Raw genomic sequence first — 15,594 nt, forward strand, 5'->3', positions numbered from 1 at the left:
TTTTGCTTGGATTTTATCCAGTCTTTTTTTTTTCTCGCCGCGACCGATTTCAACCCCACTCATTTACATTCTCCCCTACGCTAAGATCTATTCAATAAGCCTTTTCCATCGCGTATCACTAGGAACCGCTTCCATCGTTACTATGTCCTACAACCCCTATGGTGGTGAGTCTCTCTTCACTCATTCTATCGTCATACATGCTAATCTCATTCAGCCGGTCAATACGGCCCTCCTCCAGGCTATGGAGGATTCCCTGCTGCCATCAATATGAGTGCGCCTCCTGGCATGGTGGCACCGCCGGGCCTTGGTATGTCCTCTCTCCCGCCTCTACTCCCCATTGGGCTCACGACGCTTCTTATGCTAACCCCTAGCTTTTCTTAATCCCCAGGCCCTCCTCCAGGCATGTCTCCAGCTCCGGGAATGGCGCCGCCTGGTGTCCACACCGCCAACGCTGCCCAAGCTAACCGCCAAAGTGGCCTCCCCATGAGCTTCCAGCCGCCGTCAAATCTCCCCAGTAACATCAACTTCAATGCCCGCGTCATTCGCCTGGGCGCATCCAACCCTAAGCCCGCAGCCAACGGCGCCAGTAAAGACGGCGATAACTCAGCTTCAGCGCATGCGCCCAGCTCCAAATTCGGCAACGACCGTGCCGAACAGAACAGAGCGAATACCCGCGAATCCATTCAAGCTTTGGTACCCCCGAAGCAAGACGAAAAGTTGCGCACGATTTTCATCGCCAAGATCCCCGAGGGCGTAAATGGAAATGCCGGCATGGAAAGTCTGCTTAGATCTGTAGGTCGGCTCAAGCGCTGGGATTCCTCACCTTCGTCACTCTACGAAGCCACCAAGACAGCTTTTGGGTTTGCACAGTTCGAAGACCCCGACTCAGTATCAATGGCCTTGGAGTTGTTAAAAGATATCGAAGTACCAAAAAAAAAGCAAGCAACCCCGGAATCCATGCCCGCCGATGACGACAACGAATTTGCTGGAATCGAGAAAACTAAGCTACAAATTGCAGCCGACCCCATCACAGTCAAGTACCTTGAGTCGCATATAGAGTCCAAAGGTGAGGATCCCCACAAAGAGGCTCAGATACAGACTGCACGAGAAGCCTTGAAAAAGGCAATACGTGATCTCTTTTACCCTCCGGCAGCTACCAAGCTCGATGACGCCACATCAGCATCCGAAGCTGTCGAGGTTGTCAATATCAACATGACGCAAGAGGACGAGCTTGCTGATATCCCTGCCGAAATGCGCGAGATGGTCGCTGGCGAAATTGCTGCCTTCCGAGAACGCAGCACGCAACGGGATATTGAGCGCCTTAAGAAGGAAGAGGAGATGGAAGAACGTGAGCGCCAAAGGAACGGCGCAATCAACGGCAACAGATCCCCACATCCTTCTATCCGCGGGGCTCCATCTGGCCCTCGTAATGCCAATGGCAATGCTTCATCTGGCATGATGTTCGTCAACGGCGGTCTCTCGTTCGCAGACATGAGCCTTTACAAGGACCATTCCGACACAGACGCTAGCGATGAGGAACTCAACCTCCGGGTCGTCAAAAAAAAGAAGGACGAACAGTACCACATGTTCCTTGACGCTGAGCGCAAGTGGGTTAGCCGCGAGCGTTCACGAACAGCGGCACTAGAGCGCGAACGCGACCGTGAAAAGCACGATGCAAGCAGCCTAGAAAAGCGTAGGCAAGAGGCCCTCGAACACGACAAGCAGTGGGATGACGAAAAGGAGCGCACTCGAAAAGTCCATCCCTACTACGCTGATCATGCCAGCTGGACACGCAAACGTGCCCAGGCCCGGGCTGACGAGACAGCACGTGATACTGCTGATCGTCATGCTGAGGCCGACGAAGCCCGCCGCGAGAAAAAGGAGATGGACAAGGCACGCGGTATGGCAGATTCATTCTTGGAGCAGCATTCAAAGGAGATTGGCTCGCAGTCTTCAATAGCCTCAACTGCTATCGCCGCATCTACACCAGCGCCAGCCCCAACAGCCCAGCCATTCAAGCTGTCTCTAGGCGCTGCTGCACAAAAGGCGCAAGCACAGCGCAACGGTCTCCAAAGACGCACGATTGCCGAAGTCGAGGGTCTGTTGGATGATGAGGAGCATGACCAGCGCACAAAGCGCACGCTAGTACCTATTAAATTCGAGCCCATGTCGGCAACGGCTAGCATGACAGATGAGGAGCTCCAGCAGGCTGTGCGACAGCTAGCCCAGGAGATTCCAACGGAGAAAGAAGACCTCTGGGCATGGCCAGTGCAGTGGGACTTCCTGGATGAGTCCATCATGGTGGAGAAACTGCGGCCATTTGTGCAGAAGAAGATTGTCGAGTACCTCGGTGTCCAGGAGGAGGTGATTGTGGAGGTTATTGAGGATCATCTGCGCAAGCATGGTGAACCAGCCGAGCTTGTAGAGGAACTGGCAGAAGTAAGTTTTTTTTGTTCATTTTGTTTCCGTCACCACAGAGTCTTTAACTAACATATCCTACTCTTACTACTAGGCTTTGGACGAAGAGGCTGAAGATTTAGTAAAGAAGCTCTGGCGCATGGTTATTTTCTTCACAGAAAGCGAAAAGCGCTCTCTTCCGGCATAAGTACTATAGGGGGAGGAACAGGGTCCTTTTTTTAATTTTCCGGGTCCGATTCAAAAGCCCTTCAATTTGCTTGCTTTGATGCATTGGTATGGGCAGACGACCTGTTGAATAGACATACATCTTTTTGGTAAAACTGGCCGAAGCGCCACATATTCTCAATGTGCGCCACAACTTGTGCCATCTGCTCTGTGCTACTCCGGATAAACCAAGGGTAATTTTACTAAGCAGTCGCCAGGGGACTCACGGCCTCATGCATGGAAATTGGACACCAACAAGAACAGACCTTGATCTCATTAACGATCCTTATTTCACTCATTTAAAGCCCACACACTCGTTTAGTCAGTGCATACTACATTATTGCCTCTATTAGTTACCATTAGTCAATCCAACCCGACCTTACTAACACGGCAATGCCCTCTTTGGCCGCAGCACCATGAAAGGCCCACGTGACGACGTGCCCCTCTTCATGGCCAACATTTCAACCCCACCCATATCGGCTTCCTCGCTGGAAGGCCTACCAAATGACGGTAGTCTAGGGCTTCTCCCTGTGCTTCCCGATGGGCCGGAGGCTTCACAGAAGCAGAAGAAGCGAAATGCCGCAACTGCTGCGTCAGCCGCCAGCGTACGAGCTCTTTCGGCCCAGGCCATTGCCTTTTACTTCCGCGCACCGGCCAAAGCCTTTTTCCGCATGCGTGTCGATTACCTCGCATTCGCCCGTCGGCTACATCAAGCTGAAGCCGAGACACTACGCAATGCGCTGCACGCAACGAGCCAGCAGGCCACAGGCAACGCTTCAGCAATGAGTGGCCCATTAGTGCGTGCGTGGCATCATGCGCTTGTATGGATGCATGGTACTACTCCCGGTGTTCTGGCTAGCGCTGTACGCCAGCAAGGCTGGGGCATCATCCCACATCAGGTAGTACCGCCATTGGCAGCCAACGTCGGCGTAGGTGCAGTGTTGTACACAAGCTACCTCCATATTCTGGGCCTTCTGCACGAAGAGAGCGGGCGTGGCACTAAACATGTGTATCCTCCTCCACGACCAGTCCATACCTTCGAGGCGGGGTTTCTAGCAGGTGCATTACAGAGCGTGGTAGCAGCCCCGTTGGATGCAATTCAGGCCCGGTATGACCACGGAGACCTAATGCGTAGTGGTGATGGGCGGCCACAGAGCATGTGGTCGTTCGGTGCGCAGAAAATCCGCGAAATTGGCCTGCGTGGGGTCTTTGCAGGCTGGGGTCTCTCTTTTACTAAAGACAGCCTGGGCAGCGCAGTATTCTTCAGCATGTTCGAGTACGTCAAGGCCCAGGGCTACTACAATTTTGTGTCGTGGTACTACGGCGGGCTTCAGGACAGCATTGTGGCCGATTTAGCTTTGAAAAGGCCTGTGGGCAGCAATTTGACTAGCGCCGAGGCAGCGACAAACAATAGCCGGTTCCACAATGGCTTCACAGTCATCCGACCACACTATGCTATCGAGCCCGGGTTTTTATTGCTGGCTGGTATTTCAGCCTCATTTGCACAGCAGATTGTGGTGCATCCGTTGACACACATCCAACTAGAACACTGGGATCGGCTGGAAGATCTCGACGCTCGAGCTCAGGAAATCAAAGGACTGCGGGCCCGGGCCGAGGCGGTGGCAGTACCAACATTACGAGAAACAGCGACAAATACAGGATCAAAACCAGGTTCGAAAATGTTGGCAGCGACAGCGACATTAGAAGAGTCCAGCGTGCCTAAAGCAGAGAAAGCCCGGGCGTCAATCAAATCTCCCCCTCGGGGATTAATGCTACAAGCCAACTATCGGGCCTACCAGGAAACGTGGAGACAGTGCGTGGGCCAGGCCCGGGCAGAAAAGAAGGGAATACTCAGCTGGCTGTACCGGGGCTTCTGGTGGAATACCATCAGACAGGTACCCAGTACATCAGCAGGGCTGATTATCTTTGAGTTGGTCAGACGCAAGTACGGGATGGATAACGAGAAAGTGCGGATCCAACATGACGACTACGAGATTTTGCTAAACTAGAGGGGAACGCTATTTGGCAGGAACCCTAATATACTCATCATATTAGTACTAATGTCGGTACTACTAGCTGAATTATTGATGATATAACAAGGGCCAAGTTATATCGGCTGCGGGTTGCTACGCTACTACATTCTACTGAACTGCTCATGACCATTTTTCTTTTGCGAATATGGTTATATTATTGCTCATAAGGTCGTCATTATGCTCTAGGGAAAAGTCTAACAAGAGTGCAACTGAGGGGAAACGCAAAGCAGAGACAAAGAGGAAAAAAAAAGGAACAAAAGAAAAGAAAAGAAAACGCTGATATGCTGTAATGTAGTGAGTGCCCAGGACCAAAAGAGTGAGGAACAGAGAAGATGGAAAAGGGGACCAAAAAAGAACAAAAGAAAATAAAAACAGATGCAACGACAAAGAAACAAATACATGGCAAAAGACAGTATATGCCACATGTCTCGGACACTATACCGGAGATGACACCGGAGTATGCTCAGAAATTCCAACGGCGACAAGCTCGCCTGCAACATTTAGAATAGAGGTGTCTGCAACATGCGGTTAGAAAAGAAGAACGAAACCAGCTAACGACAAATAAAGTGCAGCAAACTCACCAAGGTCAATCTCCGTTTTAGAGGGGAACCATACGGGGCCCTTCTCACCCGCACGTTTACACACGCAGTGCAGCACGGTAAACTGTTTCCATGAACTGTGACGACGAAGATAGCAGTCGAAGCACGACTCAGTGAAGCCACCGCTACAGCGAACTTGTTAGCAACTACACGCGCGAAAACACAGGCCCAACCGGCCTAGCACGAAAACGTAAAGACTTACCGAACATCCCACTTCAGCTTGCCGTCAAAGTTTCCAATGTACTGGTTCAGATTCAGGCTACTGGGCACATACTTGCCCTCATCGCTCTGGCACTTGGCATTCACATGGGAATAGTGCTCTTCCGGCTCGCCATAGAAACTGGCATTCAGCTTGACATTTCGACAGCTATCACCAAAGGCCGTTCCGCTTCCGTGAGCGACTGCTTGCGTTCCAGAAACCTGATAATCTACCGGGCGGGGCCTGGGAATCGACAGACACAGAGCATTTGAAGCAAATGCAAAGAAGAAAATGGCGAGAATCTGGACCAATGAAGGGGCGGAAGAGGAGATGGCCTTGGACATGGTGGGCGAGACTGTATAAAAAAAATAAAGAATAAAAGTATATGGAATAGGAATAAAAAAAGAACTGAGCAAGAGAAACAAGGAGCAAGAAAAAGATCAGAAGCAAAAAGACAGACCAGAGCCGTTGCTAATAAAGAAAGAAAACCTCAAGGCAACATAAAATAGAGAAAAGCAAAATAAAATAAAATAAAATAAACTCGGCGCAGGGCGCGGTGGCGCGTGGGTCGCAAAAAGCTTGCCTCATATATGGAGCAGCAACAGCTTGGGTGCAGTCTTGGTCTTTTCACCTGTCCTTCTGCGTTTCTGGGCAGCTTGGGCCAAGACCAGGCTAGTCACCAAATGACCAACTTTAAGCAAGAATAGAGGTCAAGAGTAGAATAGAGCCAAAGCAGGAAGACCGACCCTAGCAAGAAGACCCTGGCAAGAAGAGGCACAAAGAGGCAGACAGGACAAACCACACAATCCTGATAAAAAAGAGGCAGCTGGGCTAGGGTGCTTGGCTGAAGAACAAGAACTCTGAAATGGGCTGTGCATACAAGGGCAGATTGTGATCAAAGAACAAGGGGAGACTAATGACACGGAGGAACAAAAACACCCTCAAGACCAGCGAAACCTTTGTAACGATGCTTGTTCTGGAGCAGTGCCAAGGGAGGCAGTGTTGGGGGATTTGGGAGGGCGGGACAGTGGGCTGCTGTATTATAAGACTGTGTCACGTGATGTACAGCGTGGGTTGGTATTTAGGGTTGTGTGATCAGCACCAAAACGCATCAAATTTTGAGGAAAATCTACAGCAAGCCGCCCCAAAGCGATCACCAACAAACGACCACACCGAGACATCCGAAAATGCCTAAAAACACAGCCAAACACGCCCTCAATTGCAAAGAATCTGCCTTTGCCAACGTCATAACAACAGGCAAATGTCGTCTGAAATTAACCCCCGACAAAGTCCAGACTCATCAAATTTGGTAGCTGCCGATATTGATCAGACTCGTCGGATCAAAGAGGGAGCTAGGCGGCTGCTGCAAGGACGATAAAGGAAGGCGCTCTGCATACAGGGTGGCAGTTGCTTGTAGCTGAAGCGCCTTTAGGCGTGAATGAGGTTATTGCACTGCCATTGCCACGGTGAGAGAGAAGAGGGGACGAGAGGGAGAGGGAAAAAGAAGGGAGGCAGAAGAAAGCAAGCCAAACCGGCAATAGTCACAAAATAATGCAAAGTGTACGAATATCAGAAGAAAATTAATTTATAAATTAATTTTAAAAAAAAAAAAAAAAAAAAAAAAAAACACAAAACAAAAAGAAGCTTGATTAATCAGAGACATGGACGATCGTGGGAGTTTCTCCTACATGGCTCACTCCCCCAGATGGAGGGGGCGTCAAACTGTCAGAGAGATAAGACGGAAGGAACTTCTTGCAAGATCTGGATGGAAATCGCCCAAGCGAAAAGAAACCCCACCCAAACAAAAACGTCAAACAAGAGTAAGAAGAACTGCAAGTTAGAAAAGCGCCTTGTCTTGTTGCTGGGAAAAGAACGTGATGAAGAAGCAGGTCCCCATCTAATCAAATCACGATAAGACAAAGAGGGCCCCCAAAAGGAATTCATCGAGGAAACTAAACTTGCAAAGAGACAAGGAAAAAAAAAACTTGATTTTGTGGAAAGAACCAATATCAAAACTAGATTATCAATAACCAATACCAGAAACGCCAGAAGCCGAGATCAACCCTAAAACCCGAATATATATACGCAAAAATAAGGGTATCGCATACTCATGATTTCCTACACGTGACAGGGGTCTAAACCCTATGAAACCCACCTCTTCTTCCCGCATTTTCTTCACTTCCCTGCGCTTTCTATACGCATTCGCGACACTGATGGCATCGGCACTTTGTGCTCGTAGCTGTCGCTAATACTAGAGCTAGACTTGGCCGACTCACGATCTAGGTCGGCCATCTGCACAAGCGATGTCTCGTCTAGGTCAGCTCCGTACTTGACTGTGTAAGTACGTGAGCAGAGGATGCCCGACGGGTCAATAGCACCCCTGTTGACATTGTGGTCGCACTCGACAGCGCGATGGTGACTGCCAGTCGGCGTTGATATGCCGCCACTGTCGCCATTGCCATGCACATTGTTTACAGTGCCAGTTCCGTTGAGCCCTCCCGAGACTGCGCTGTCTTGCGGCATGGAGCGCTTGTACTGGTCGCTGGCGTAGTAGCTGCCCTTGCCATGGTCGTGGAAGGTACTGTCGAAGACGCGGGGGAAGAGCCGCACAAGAACAACGCGGATGGACGGCATACAGGCGCAAATAATACCGATGTTGATCTCAATCGTGGACCAAAGGGCAGCCTCCCATTGGTCCCAGGTGGTGTTATGGGAGTTGGCGAACTTGATGAGAGAGTGCAAGCGGACGATAGACATAACGGTGACACTGCAGAAAGAAAAGGAAAAAATGAGATGCTTGTTAGTGGGATGACGATGAAGGACAGTCGGAGATCGAGAGGCCAAGCCGGCCATGGGTGTCACTCACAAGGTACCAGTGCAGAACATGAGTCCTACGCCTAGCTTCTTCTTCCAGTGCAGCTTCAAATGGCGTAGCTGGCTCAGCGGGATTGCCAACATGCACAAATCAAGCAGAATTGACCCTGCTGCATTCGCCCACGCCAGGTGGTTAATGGACACGCACGACCCAGTTGTCTCGCCACTCCATTTGGTCCAGAAGTAGCTGATGGGGCTGCACTGGAAGATGGCCGCAATGACAAAGGCCAGCCCAAAAGCTGCCACGACAGCAACGGTAGCCCAGAGCAGGCGACGCACGGCAGGGGCTGGGAAAATGCGAAGATAGAAGAAGAGGATGCTCAGCTTGAGCAGCGTAACATGGGTAAAGTATAACACTTCCATGACATAGTAGTAGCGACCGAATAGCGTGATATCGTCGAATGGAACGGTCCAGATATCTCGTGCAAGCCCGTGCTTAGTGAGACCGGTGGTGTTCATGACAGTCGATGGGATGCCACTTCCCATGGTGGCCAGGATGAAGATGTCACTTAGGTTGAGCTGGTCGTGGATGACGAAGAGTTTGAAGCTAATTCGCACGGCAACGACAATGCCTGTGATGATACCAAGGGTGATGGAGACAGTGTCGTAGGTCCGTCTCTTGTCACGGGGGACAACGCCGCAGTTGGTGGAAGTGACGTTCATGGTTGCTGCAATAGAGACAAGGTTAGACGCCTGCGGGTAGTCTTGCTAGGGTGTGATGCTCTGCTCGTCAGGTTCCTGCAGCGTTTTCAGGCTTTTGAATCCCCTTTGAGCATTGCTGATGTTCATGCTACCATATACTCACTTAGCATTTCCTTGGGTGTGCACGAAGCAGCCACACACTTTTCAATGCTTGCTACAAGCAGCTTGTTAGTGCATACGCACGTGGTGTCATCCAAGGCGCACGACGAATTAGAGACAAGTGTGGCCATGCAAGTAAGCTGTTGTTGGCATGCGGCCAATCGTTAGTTCTCTCATGAACAATAAACAATGGGAGGGCTATTTGCTGTAACTTACACTGCAGCTTGGTAGAGACGCAAGGTTATTAGTAGTTGCAGCAGTTACAGCAGCACTGGCCATGACCAGTGCAGCAACCAATGATGCAAACAACCGCATTGTAAGTGTGTCAGATCGAGATGGGTTAAGAGACACGCTGACACAAAGGGAGCTGGGCAGACCAAGAGAAGTAACAAGAGAGCCAATTGCCTTGGTGTATGCCAGTAAGTTGAAGCTGCTTGGCCTGGCTTGGTAGATGCAGGAATGGCAAGGAGAAGAAGAAAAACGAAATAAGAAGTCCAGGCCAAAACAAAAGAGAAACAAAACCCTCCTTGACAATGGGAGGGGCGGGATACACTCTTCATAAGTATCTTGTCCTTTTTCTTTCGGCTTCCCCTTCCTTCCTCTCTCGCCCCGGCCTTAAATCAGCCAGCCAAAGAAACTTTTCACCATCCAACAGCATAGCTCATATCTAGAAGCTAAAGGAGCAAGGAAAGCACGTTGCGCTAAGGGCTTTTGGATAGTCCGTCCTGCTTCTGCTACTGGGCGTTTTTAGCTTCCTATTTGCTGACTAGGACAAGAGTAGGAAGATTTAGGATTAAGCGGCAAAGTGGCGACCAAAAGTGCTCTTGCAAGGGAGGGAGAAAAGGAAATAAATGAAAAAGGAACAGGCAAAGCAGAGGATAAACACCATAGGGGGCGGTAATCCGGAGGCACATGCGAGCTTTTCGGGTCTTGCCCGGGTGCCAAGGCACAGGTTCATATGATATGGTCACATACACGCCGTGTCATAGCACATTCATAACAATGGTGCAGCACGGAGGCTGTCGTTGATGTGAAACTGTGATGGATGTGAGAAGAAGCGAGGATTGAGAGAAGAAGGAAACGACGCCCAGCGGCAGGCGGTAAGGGGGGCGAGGGGAGAGAGGAGAGAGTGTTTTTGGCCTAGCAGGTGGTCTTTCAGGCTGTTGCTTCCTCTTTCTCTGCTCCTCTCTCCTCTCCTCAGGCTCTTTACCCCCTTGGTTAAGAGCTGCATGCATTCCTTTGGTCGATCATTTTTGGACGGTCCAGGAACGTAAGAAAGTAGGCCCCTCCCTCTTCTACAAAAAGAGAATAGAAGTAATAAAACGAGCTAGCTCCTTTGACAAGCCCTCCCTCGCCTTGCTTCGGTCTCTCGGTCAGGCAATATGACCCTTGAGAAATAGAGGGAAAGAAGAACGAAGAAAGCCTCCTAGATAGAAAACACGTAGACTCAGACTATAAGCAACAATTTCGACGTTGACAGTCTGACAGTGCACTAACAAGCAAGAAAGTAAACGACAAATGCGTGACGTCCGAGAATAAACTCGACCCAAGGAATACCACCCTGCCTTGTCCTGTTCCCTTGCTTTCCTTTCCGCCCCCCCGCCCCTTTTTCTCCATCAGCTCATATTCCGAGTTAAGCATCCAACATTCGTCTTTAGGGCGGCGTCTCCAGAAATAAGAAGAAAGAACATACCTCGACGCCGTCGAGAGGAAACAACATCGTCCTCTGTGGCCTTTACTGTACTGCGGGACTGTATTTTGCCGCCTGGTAGCCTCCTCGGCCTTCCCATTGTTTGCCCACTAACTTCTCGCGGCTTTTTGCTTTCTTTCTTTTCTTGCCAACGTCACATCCCAACTCTGACACTGACATACCCTCCGTCTTTTTTTCCGCGTCTGCTTGCGAGGGCTTTGGCCTAGCTTAACCTAGTTTGGTTTCGGCTTCCCTCTCTTCTATTTGTCCGTGTTTCTACGTCCGTGCTCTCCTCTACGAGCGCCTCCATAGACTGGCGTCTCGGCCCATTGAAGGAGAAGTCTAGTTGCAGCTATAGTGCGGGTGCAGCTTGTGGGTGCGGGTTTAACCTGGCCACTCCTTTTCTTGCTCACGCTAAGGCGAAGGGCCGCGTGTGATAAGCTTTAGGAGAGTTTCGTAGCCGGAAAACCCCTGCCTTTCACGAAGGAAGATCCGCTTCTTCTCATGTGCTTGTTACCCTGTCTGTTGTTTGCTTGTCAACTAGACTCGGAGCTACACCGCAATAGGTGAGCCAATGTTAAAGCGAAAGTGCTCCCGCGCCTGGCTCTTGTGTAATAGTCATTATCACATGCCCCCAGTCACTAACTACTCAAGGCCAAATTATTCTTGGGACCTGATTCTTCACTCCACAAGACAGCAAAGCAACATGCCACTTTAACTAATGGTGCAGATTCTAGCCTCCCCGATAGACCCTCAGGATAAGAAACGACCTATTAGTGCTAGCTTAGGTGTCGCACCGGACGTTGCTTCTTAGATTGGCAGTAAGCTTCGATGGACTCGGCCCTGGGAAATTCAGGAAGATTTGTTCATATTTCCAGAAAGTTTCTACACCATCGTACCCAGAGTCGTGGAAGACTTTACCGCCCTAGATAAGAACCCTTAGTCACATGTCTGAACTAGGGTTTGTGTCACACCCAAATAATGCCAAGATATGAATTTAGCCCCCAAGACCTTCGAAAAATACTTACAGCTGCAGACGACAATTAAATACCCTGAAAAAGCAAGTTACATTAGCTGTATCCCATATTTGTAGCAAAAGATTGTACCCCATAATCTAATGCAACTTAACTTGTCTCCAACCCAACAGTTGATGATTTGTCAACAATCTAGAACACGTAGCATGACGATGGTCTAATAGTCTTCCTTTTCAGCACATCATCTCCATAACCTCAACACCAGATGCACCATTGTGACCTTCCTTGTCTCGGTCTATATCCTCAGCTCCTTGCCTATGCTTATCATTTGTGGGGCTGGGGACACCTCCGTACCCCCGCAATAGCGGGCCGCCCAATAATGCTTTCCTATATACAAAAGGGCATCGCAGTTTTCGCCCTGTGGAGGAATGTACGAACGGGCTTCTGAGGGTTCTGCCTCCTTATTAGCAGGGCAAGATGGCAGCATAGGTGCTGTCAGCACTTGATTGGCGGATTTTGGCCTATGGCTGTATGTTGTTGGACAAAACAAGACTCGCAGCACATGCGCTTCTCTCCAACTGGCGCAGTGTCTATTTGGGATATGATAAGGAAAGTCTCCTCGCTAAATCATAGGTACGTCAGATCAAAGGCTGATTAGGCTGGAAGGCATCCTCGTGATGTAGAACTATTGCGCTGCTTCAGCGAATACTTGGCTGTGTTTTGGTCATAATCTATAACTCTCCAAGCAGTAGGATGCGGAGACAAGTAAGGTAGAGTCGGAGGATGTGACACAGGGTCTGCCATTGCACATTTACGAACCTTCCCCTCACTTGCTGTAGAATACCACACTGCCACTTTGCTACCTTACCCTCAGTGCATGTAGCTTTCCGTGGGGGGACTCTCAATGTCTAAGTCTTGGGGAGGCGTGAGATTTTGCGACAAACACCACATCTCTGAGGGGCAACAATTCGGGAGACTTTGGAGATTTCTGTGTTTCTTCATGTCAGTCTTTTTCTTTTTGCTAGCAGTAGACCCGAGGCAGACCATTAAAAACATATACCTGATCTTTAGAGTTGTTGTAACACCAACAGCAGCATCAAGCTTTATAGGTGAGGTTTCAATAAAAAGAAGGTTTGTGCATATCCGATGCGAGGGCTAAGACCAATAATGATGTGTTTTCGTAATGGCAACATAGTTTTCTCGAGATTTGCTTATTTTGATGGAGAGAGGTTGAGACAAAAGAGAAAAGACGGCCAGAAAACGGCAGAAATGTCCCAGTGGCTGAGGTTATGTTATGTCATGTTTTGGTTGGGCGACAGCTACCTGCATGACTTCGAAGATTTGGCTGAGGATAGAAGGTCTACCCAAGGCTAGACGTATCAGCTGCGTCTTGGCTGAGCATGCTATGGTAGGATATGATGTCGTTCCGTCCCTATTGCCCCCTTCTTTCTCCTTCGTAGTTGCATATATATAGTTGCCTCCATCTCGCTGCTTGTACCTCTTTGCTTCTATCCCACAACCTCTATGCAGTCCCCCTTGTCATATTTCTCCCATCACATTAAAGTTCAGCTTTTTGCATCGTCTGGCCACCATGAGACCCATAACTAGGCTTTCAGCCTTCTTAGCTACTAGCTGCACTATAGCTGCAGCTAGCCCCTACCTTTCAAGCAACTGCAAATGCCTTCCCCAAGACGACTGTTGGCCGTCTAAAGCTGTCTGGAGCAGCCTTAATGATACTGTGGGTGGCCGTTTAATCGAAACCGTGCCGATAGGAGCTGTGTGCCATGACCCAACCTACGACGCTGAGGCGTGCGAAAAACTCCGGAGTGTTTGGGAACTTCCCGAGACGCAGTAAGTCATTTTTGGCCAGACAAAGACACCTTGGCCCCCCCAGCCTTGATCTTGTCCCATGGCCTGAGAGCTATGGGAATAGTATCCCAACATGCTTTACATGATTACAGAATACTAATCCTGTCTGCATGGCCGCTTCACAGCGAGCCCTCGTCTTCCTCCGTCATGGCGCCCTTCTTTGCCAACCAGAGCTGCGACCCATTTACCGACCGGACACTCCCTTGTACGCTTGGAAACTACGTACGGTATTCCGTTGATGTGACATCTGCGAGTGACGTTGAGGCGGCGCTTAAGTTTGCCGTGGAAAACAATATCCGTGTTGTCATCCGCAATACAGGTCATGAGTAGGGCGTCCCTTTCTCTCGTTGGGTAAATTCTTCTGAGATATACTAACTTAACTTTTCCTTGCTTGGTTCTTAGTTTCTTGGGGCGCTCGACAGGCGCTGGCGCTCTGGGATTATGGATGCATAGCCTCAAGAGTATGTCTATTGTAGACTGGCACGAACCGTCCTTTTCTGGAACTGCCATTAGGATTGGGGCCGGTGTTCTCGGGGGAGAGGCGCTTGAATTCGCCTCTGCGAATGGCCGCACAGTCGTTACGGGCGAGTGTCCGACGGTCGGTATTGTGGGCGGGTACACACAGGGTGGTGGCCACAGCGTGCTGTCGTCAAAATTTGGCCTGGCTGCTGACCAGGTGCTAGAGTGGGATGTGGTGACTTCTGATGGGGTCCACATGAAAGCCAGTCGCCAGCAAAACGAAGATTTGTTCTGGGCTCTGTGTGGCGGTGGCGGCAGCACGTATGCGGTAGTTCTTGGAATGACAGTGCGGTCGTACCCTGATGTTCCTATCGCTGGCTTTGCTATGAGCATGTCCTCTTCTCAAGTCAGCGAGGATGACTGGTACAACATCATTGGATCTTTTAACAAGCTTGTTCCCCAGATGACAGCTCAGGGCGCTATGATTCTGTATCAGTTCAGCAGCAAATCCTTCACTATCGCCCCGTTCACCCTCTATGGCGGCACCGAGGAGCAGATTGAGGCAATGGTATCGCCATGGCTTAAACAGGTCGAGAGCCTCGGTATCACATACACTAGGGCTAGCGCGACCTCGACTAACAACTACAACTATCACGACACATGGCTCGGCCCGTTGCCTGGTGGAGCGGTTAAAGTATCTTTGTATCAGGTTGGGTCGCGGCTGATTGACATTGACACTATCAAGAATCGCAATGATGAGTTTACAAGCGTTCTGCGCAATATCATTTCTCGAGGCGCGGCAGCAGTTATCTCAGCCACCAACGCACAACCACCAGAAGGCGCTAGCTTGGAGGATACGGCAGTTTTGCCAGCGTGGCGCTCGGCAGCCATGCATATGAATATAGCGTCTGCGTGGAACAGCGCACCGGACAAGTGGCAAACGATGCTGGAGGATCAGCGGCTCATGACGTCAGACTTTGTGCCGAGGTTGAATAAAGTGACACCAGACTCCGGCACATATATGAACGAAGCAGACTTCCGACAGCCGACTTGGAAGAAAGACTTTTTCGGCGATAACTATGAGCGTTTGCTTCAGGTGAAGCAGAGTTATGACCCTCGAGGGCTACTTTGGGCGACTAAAACGGTGGGCTCAGATGCTTGGACTGTGGATGAGCAGACTGGGCGCATGTGCCGTAGCTAAGGGTCAAGAAAGCTGGCTTGGATTTGGACATGTGGAATATTGAGATGGACCATCGGCGTCTGGGTGCGGCATTCTGTATTGTTAGCTTCCTCATCGGAGCTACTGGCTGACGCTTGTTTGATGAGATGCTAGTTTTGACACACACGCATGGCATGGCATGGCGATTAAGGGGATTGGCGGCTTCTTATGTTCTGGGTTCTAGTGACTTGACGATAGTAATTCCCTCATTGAGATGATAAACTGCCGACGTTCAACGTTGCTTCTTTCTAGATA

General features: G+C 50.0%; 5 protein-coding genes across 5 annotated transcripts; 3 read left to right on the plus strand and 2 right to left on the minus strand.

Moving 5' to 3' along the window:
- Positions 1–142: 142 nt before the first annotated feature.
- HOO65_080205 (U1 snRNP-associated protein usp107) lies at positions 143–2,605 on the plus strand (the record flags this gene model as incomplete). Its single annotated transcript, XM_071004165.1, has 4 exons — positions 143–164; positions 215–307; positions 389–2,439; positions 2,513–2,605. 4 exons carry the CDS (start codon positions 143–145, stop codon positions 2,603–2,605), a joined length of 2,259 nt encoding a protein of 752 aa, XP_070856435.1.
- Positions 2,606–3,038: 433 nt separating this feature from the next.
- HOO65_080206 (Mitochondrial carrier protein) lies at positions 3,039–4,631 on the plus strand (the record flags this gene model as incomplete). Its single annotated transcript, XM_071001509.1, has 1 exon — positions 3,039–4,631. The coding sequence occupies one exon, from the start codon at positions 3,039–3,041 to the stop codon at positions 4,629–4,631; it is 1,593 nt and encodes a 530-aa protein (XP_070856436.1).
- Positions 4,632–5,090: 459 nt separating this feature from the next.
- On the minus strand, positions 5,091–5,797 carry HOO65_080207 (CVNH domain protein; the record flags this gene model as incomplete). Its single annotated transcript, XM_071004383.1, has 3 exons — positions 5,091–5,146; positions 5,237–5,379; positions 5,457–5,797. The coding sequence occupies 3 exons, from the start codon at positions 5,795–5,797 to the stop codon at positions 5,091–5,093; spliced, it is 540 nt and encodes a 179-aa protein (XP_070856437.1).
- A 1,831-nt stretch (positions 5,798–7,628) lies between these two features.
- Positions 7,629–8,990, minus strand: HOO65_080208 (CFEM domain-containing protein; the record flags this gene model as incomplete). Its single annotated transcript, XM_071004293.1, has 2 exons — positions 7,629–8,220; positions 8,320–8,990. 2 exons carry the CDS (start codon positions 8,988–8,990, stop codon positions 7,629–7,631), a joined length of 1,263 nt encoding a protein of 420 aa, XP_070856438.1.
- Positions 8,991–13,808: 4,818 nt separating this feature from the next.
- On the plus strand, positions 13,809–15,321 carry HOO65_080209 (fad binding domain-containing protein; the record flags this gene model as incomplete). Its single annotated transcript, XM_071004261.1, has 2 exons — positions 13,809–13,987; positions 14,064–15,321. 2 exons carry the CDS (start codon positions 13,809–13,811, stop codon positions 15,319–15,321), a joined length of 1,437 nt encoding a protein of 478 aa, XP_070856439.1.
- Between the last annotated feature and the right edge of the window lie 273 nt (positions 15,322–15,594).

The sequence above is a fragment of the Ceratocystis lukuohia genome (assembly GCF_044167205.1).
Source record: "Ceratocystis lukuohia strain C4212 chromosome Unknown Supercontig8_pilon, whole genome shotgun sequence".
In the NCBI taxonomy this organism is placed as follows: domain Eukaryota; kingdom Fungi; phylum Ascomycota; class Sordariomycetes; order Microascales; family Ceratocystidaceae; genus Ceratocystis; species Ceratocystis lukuohia.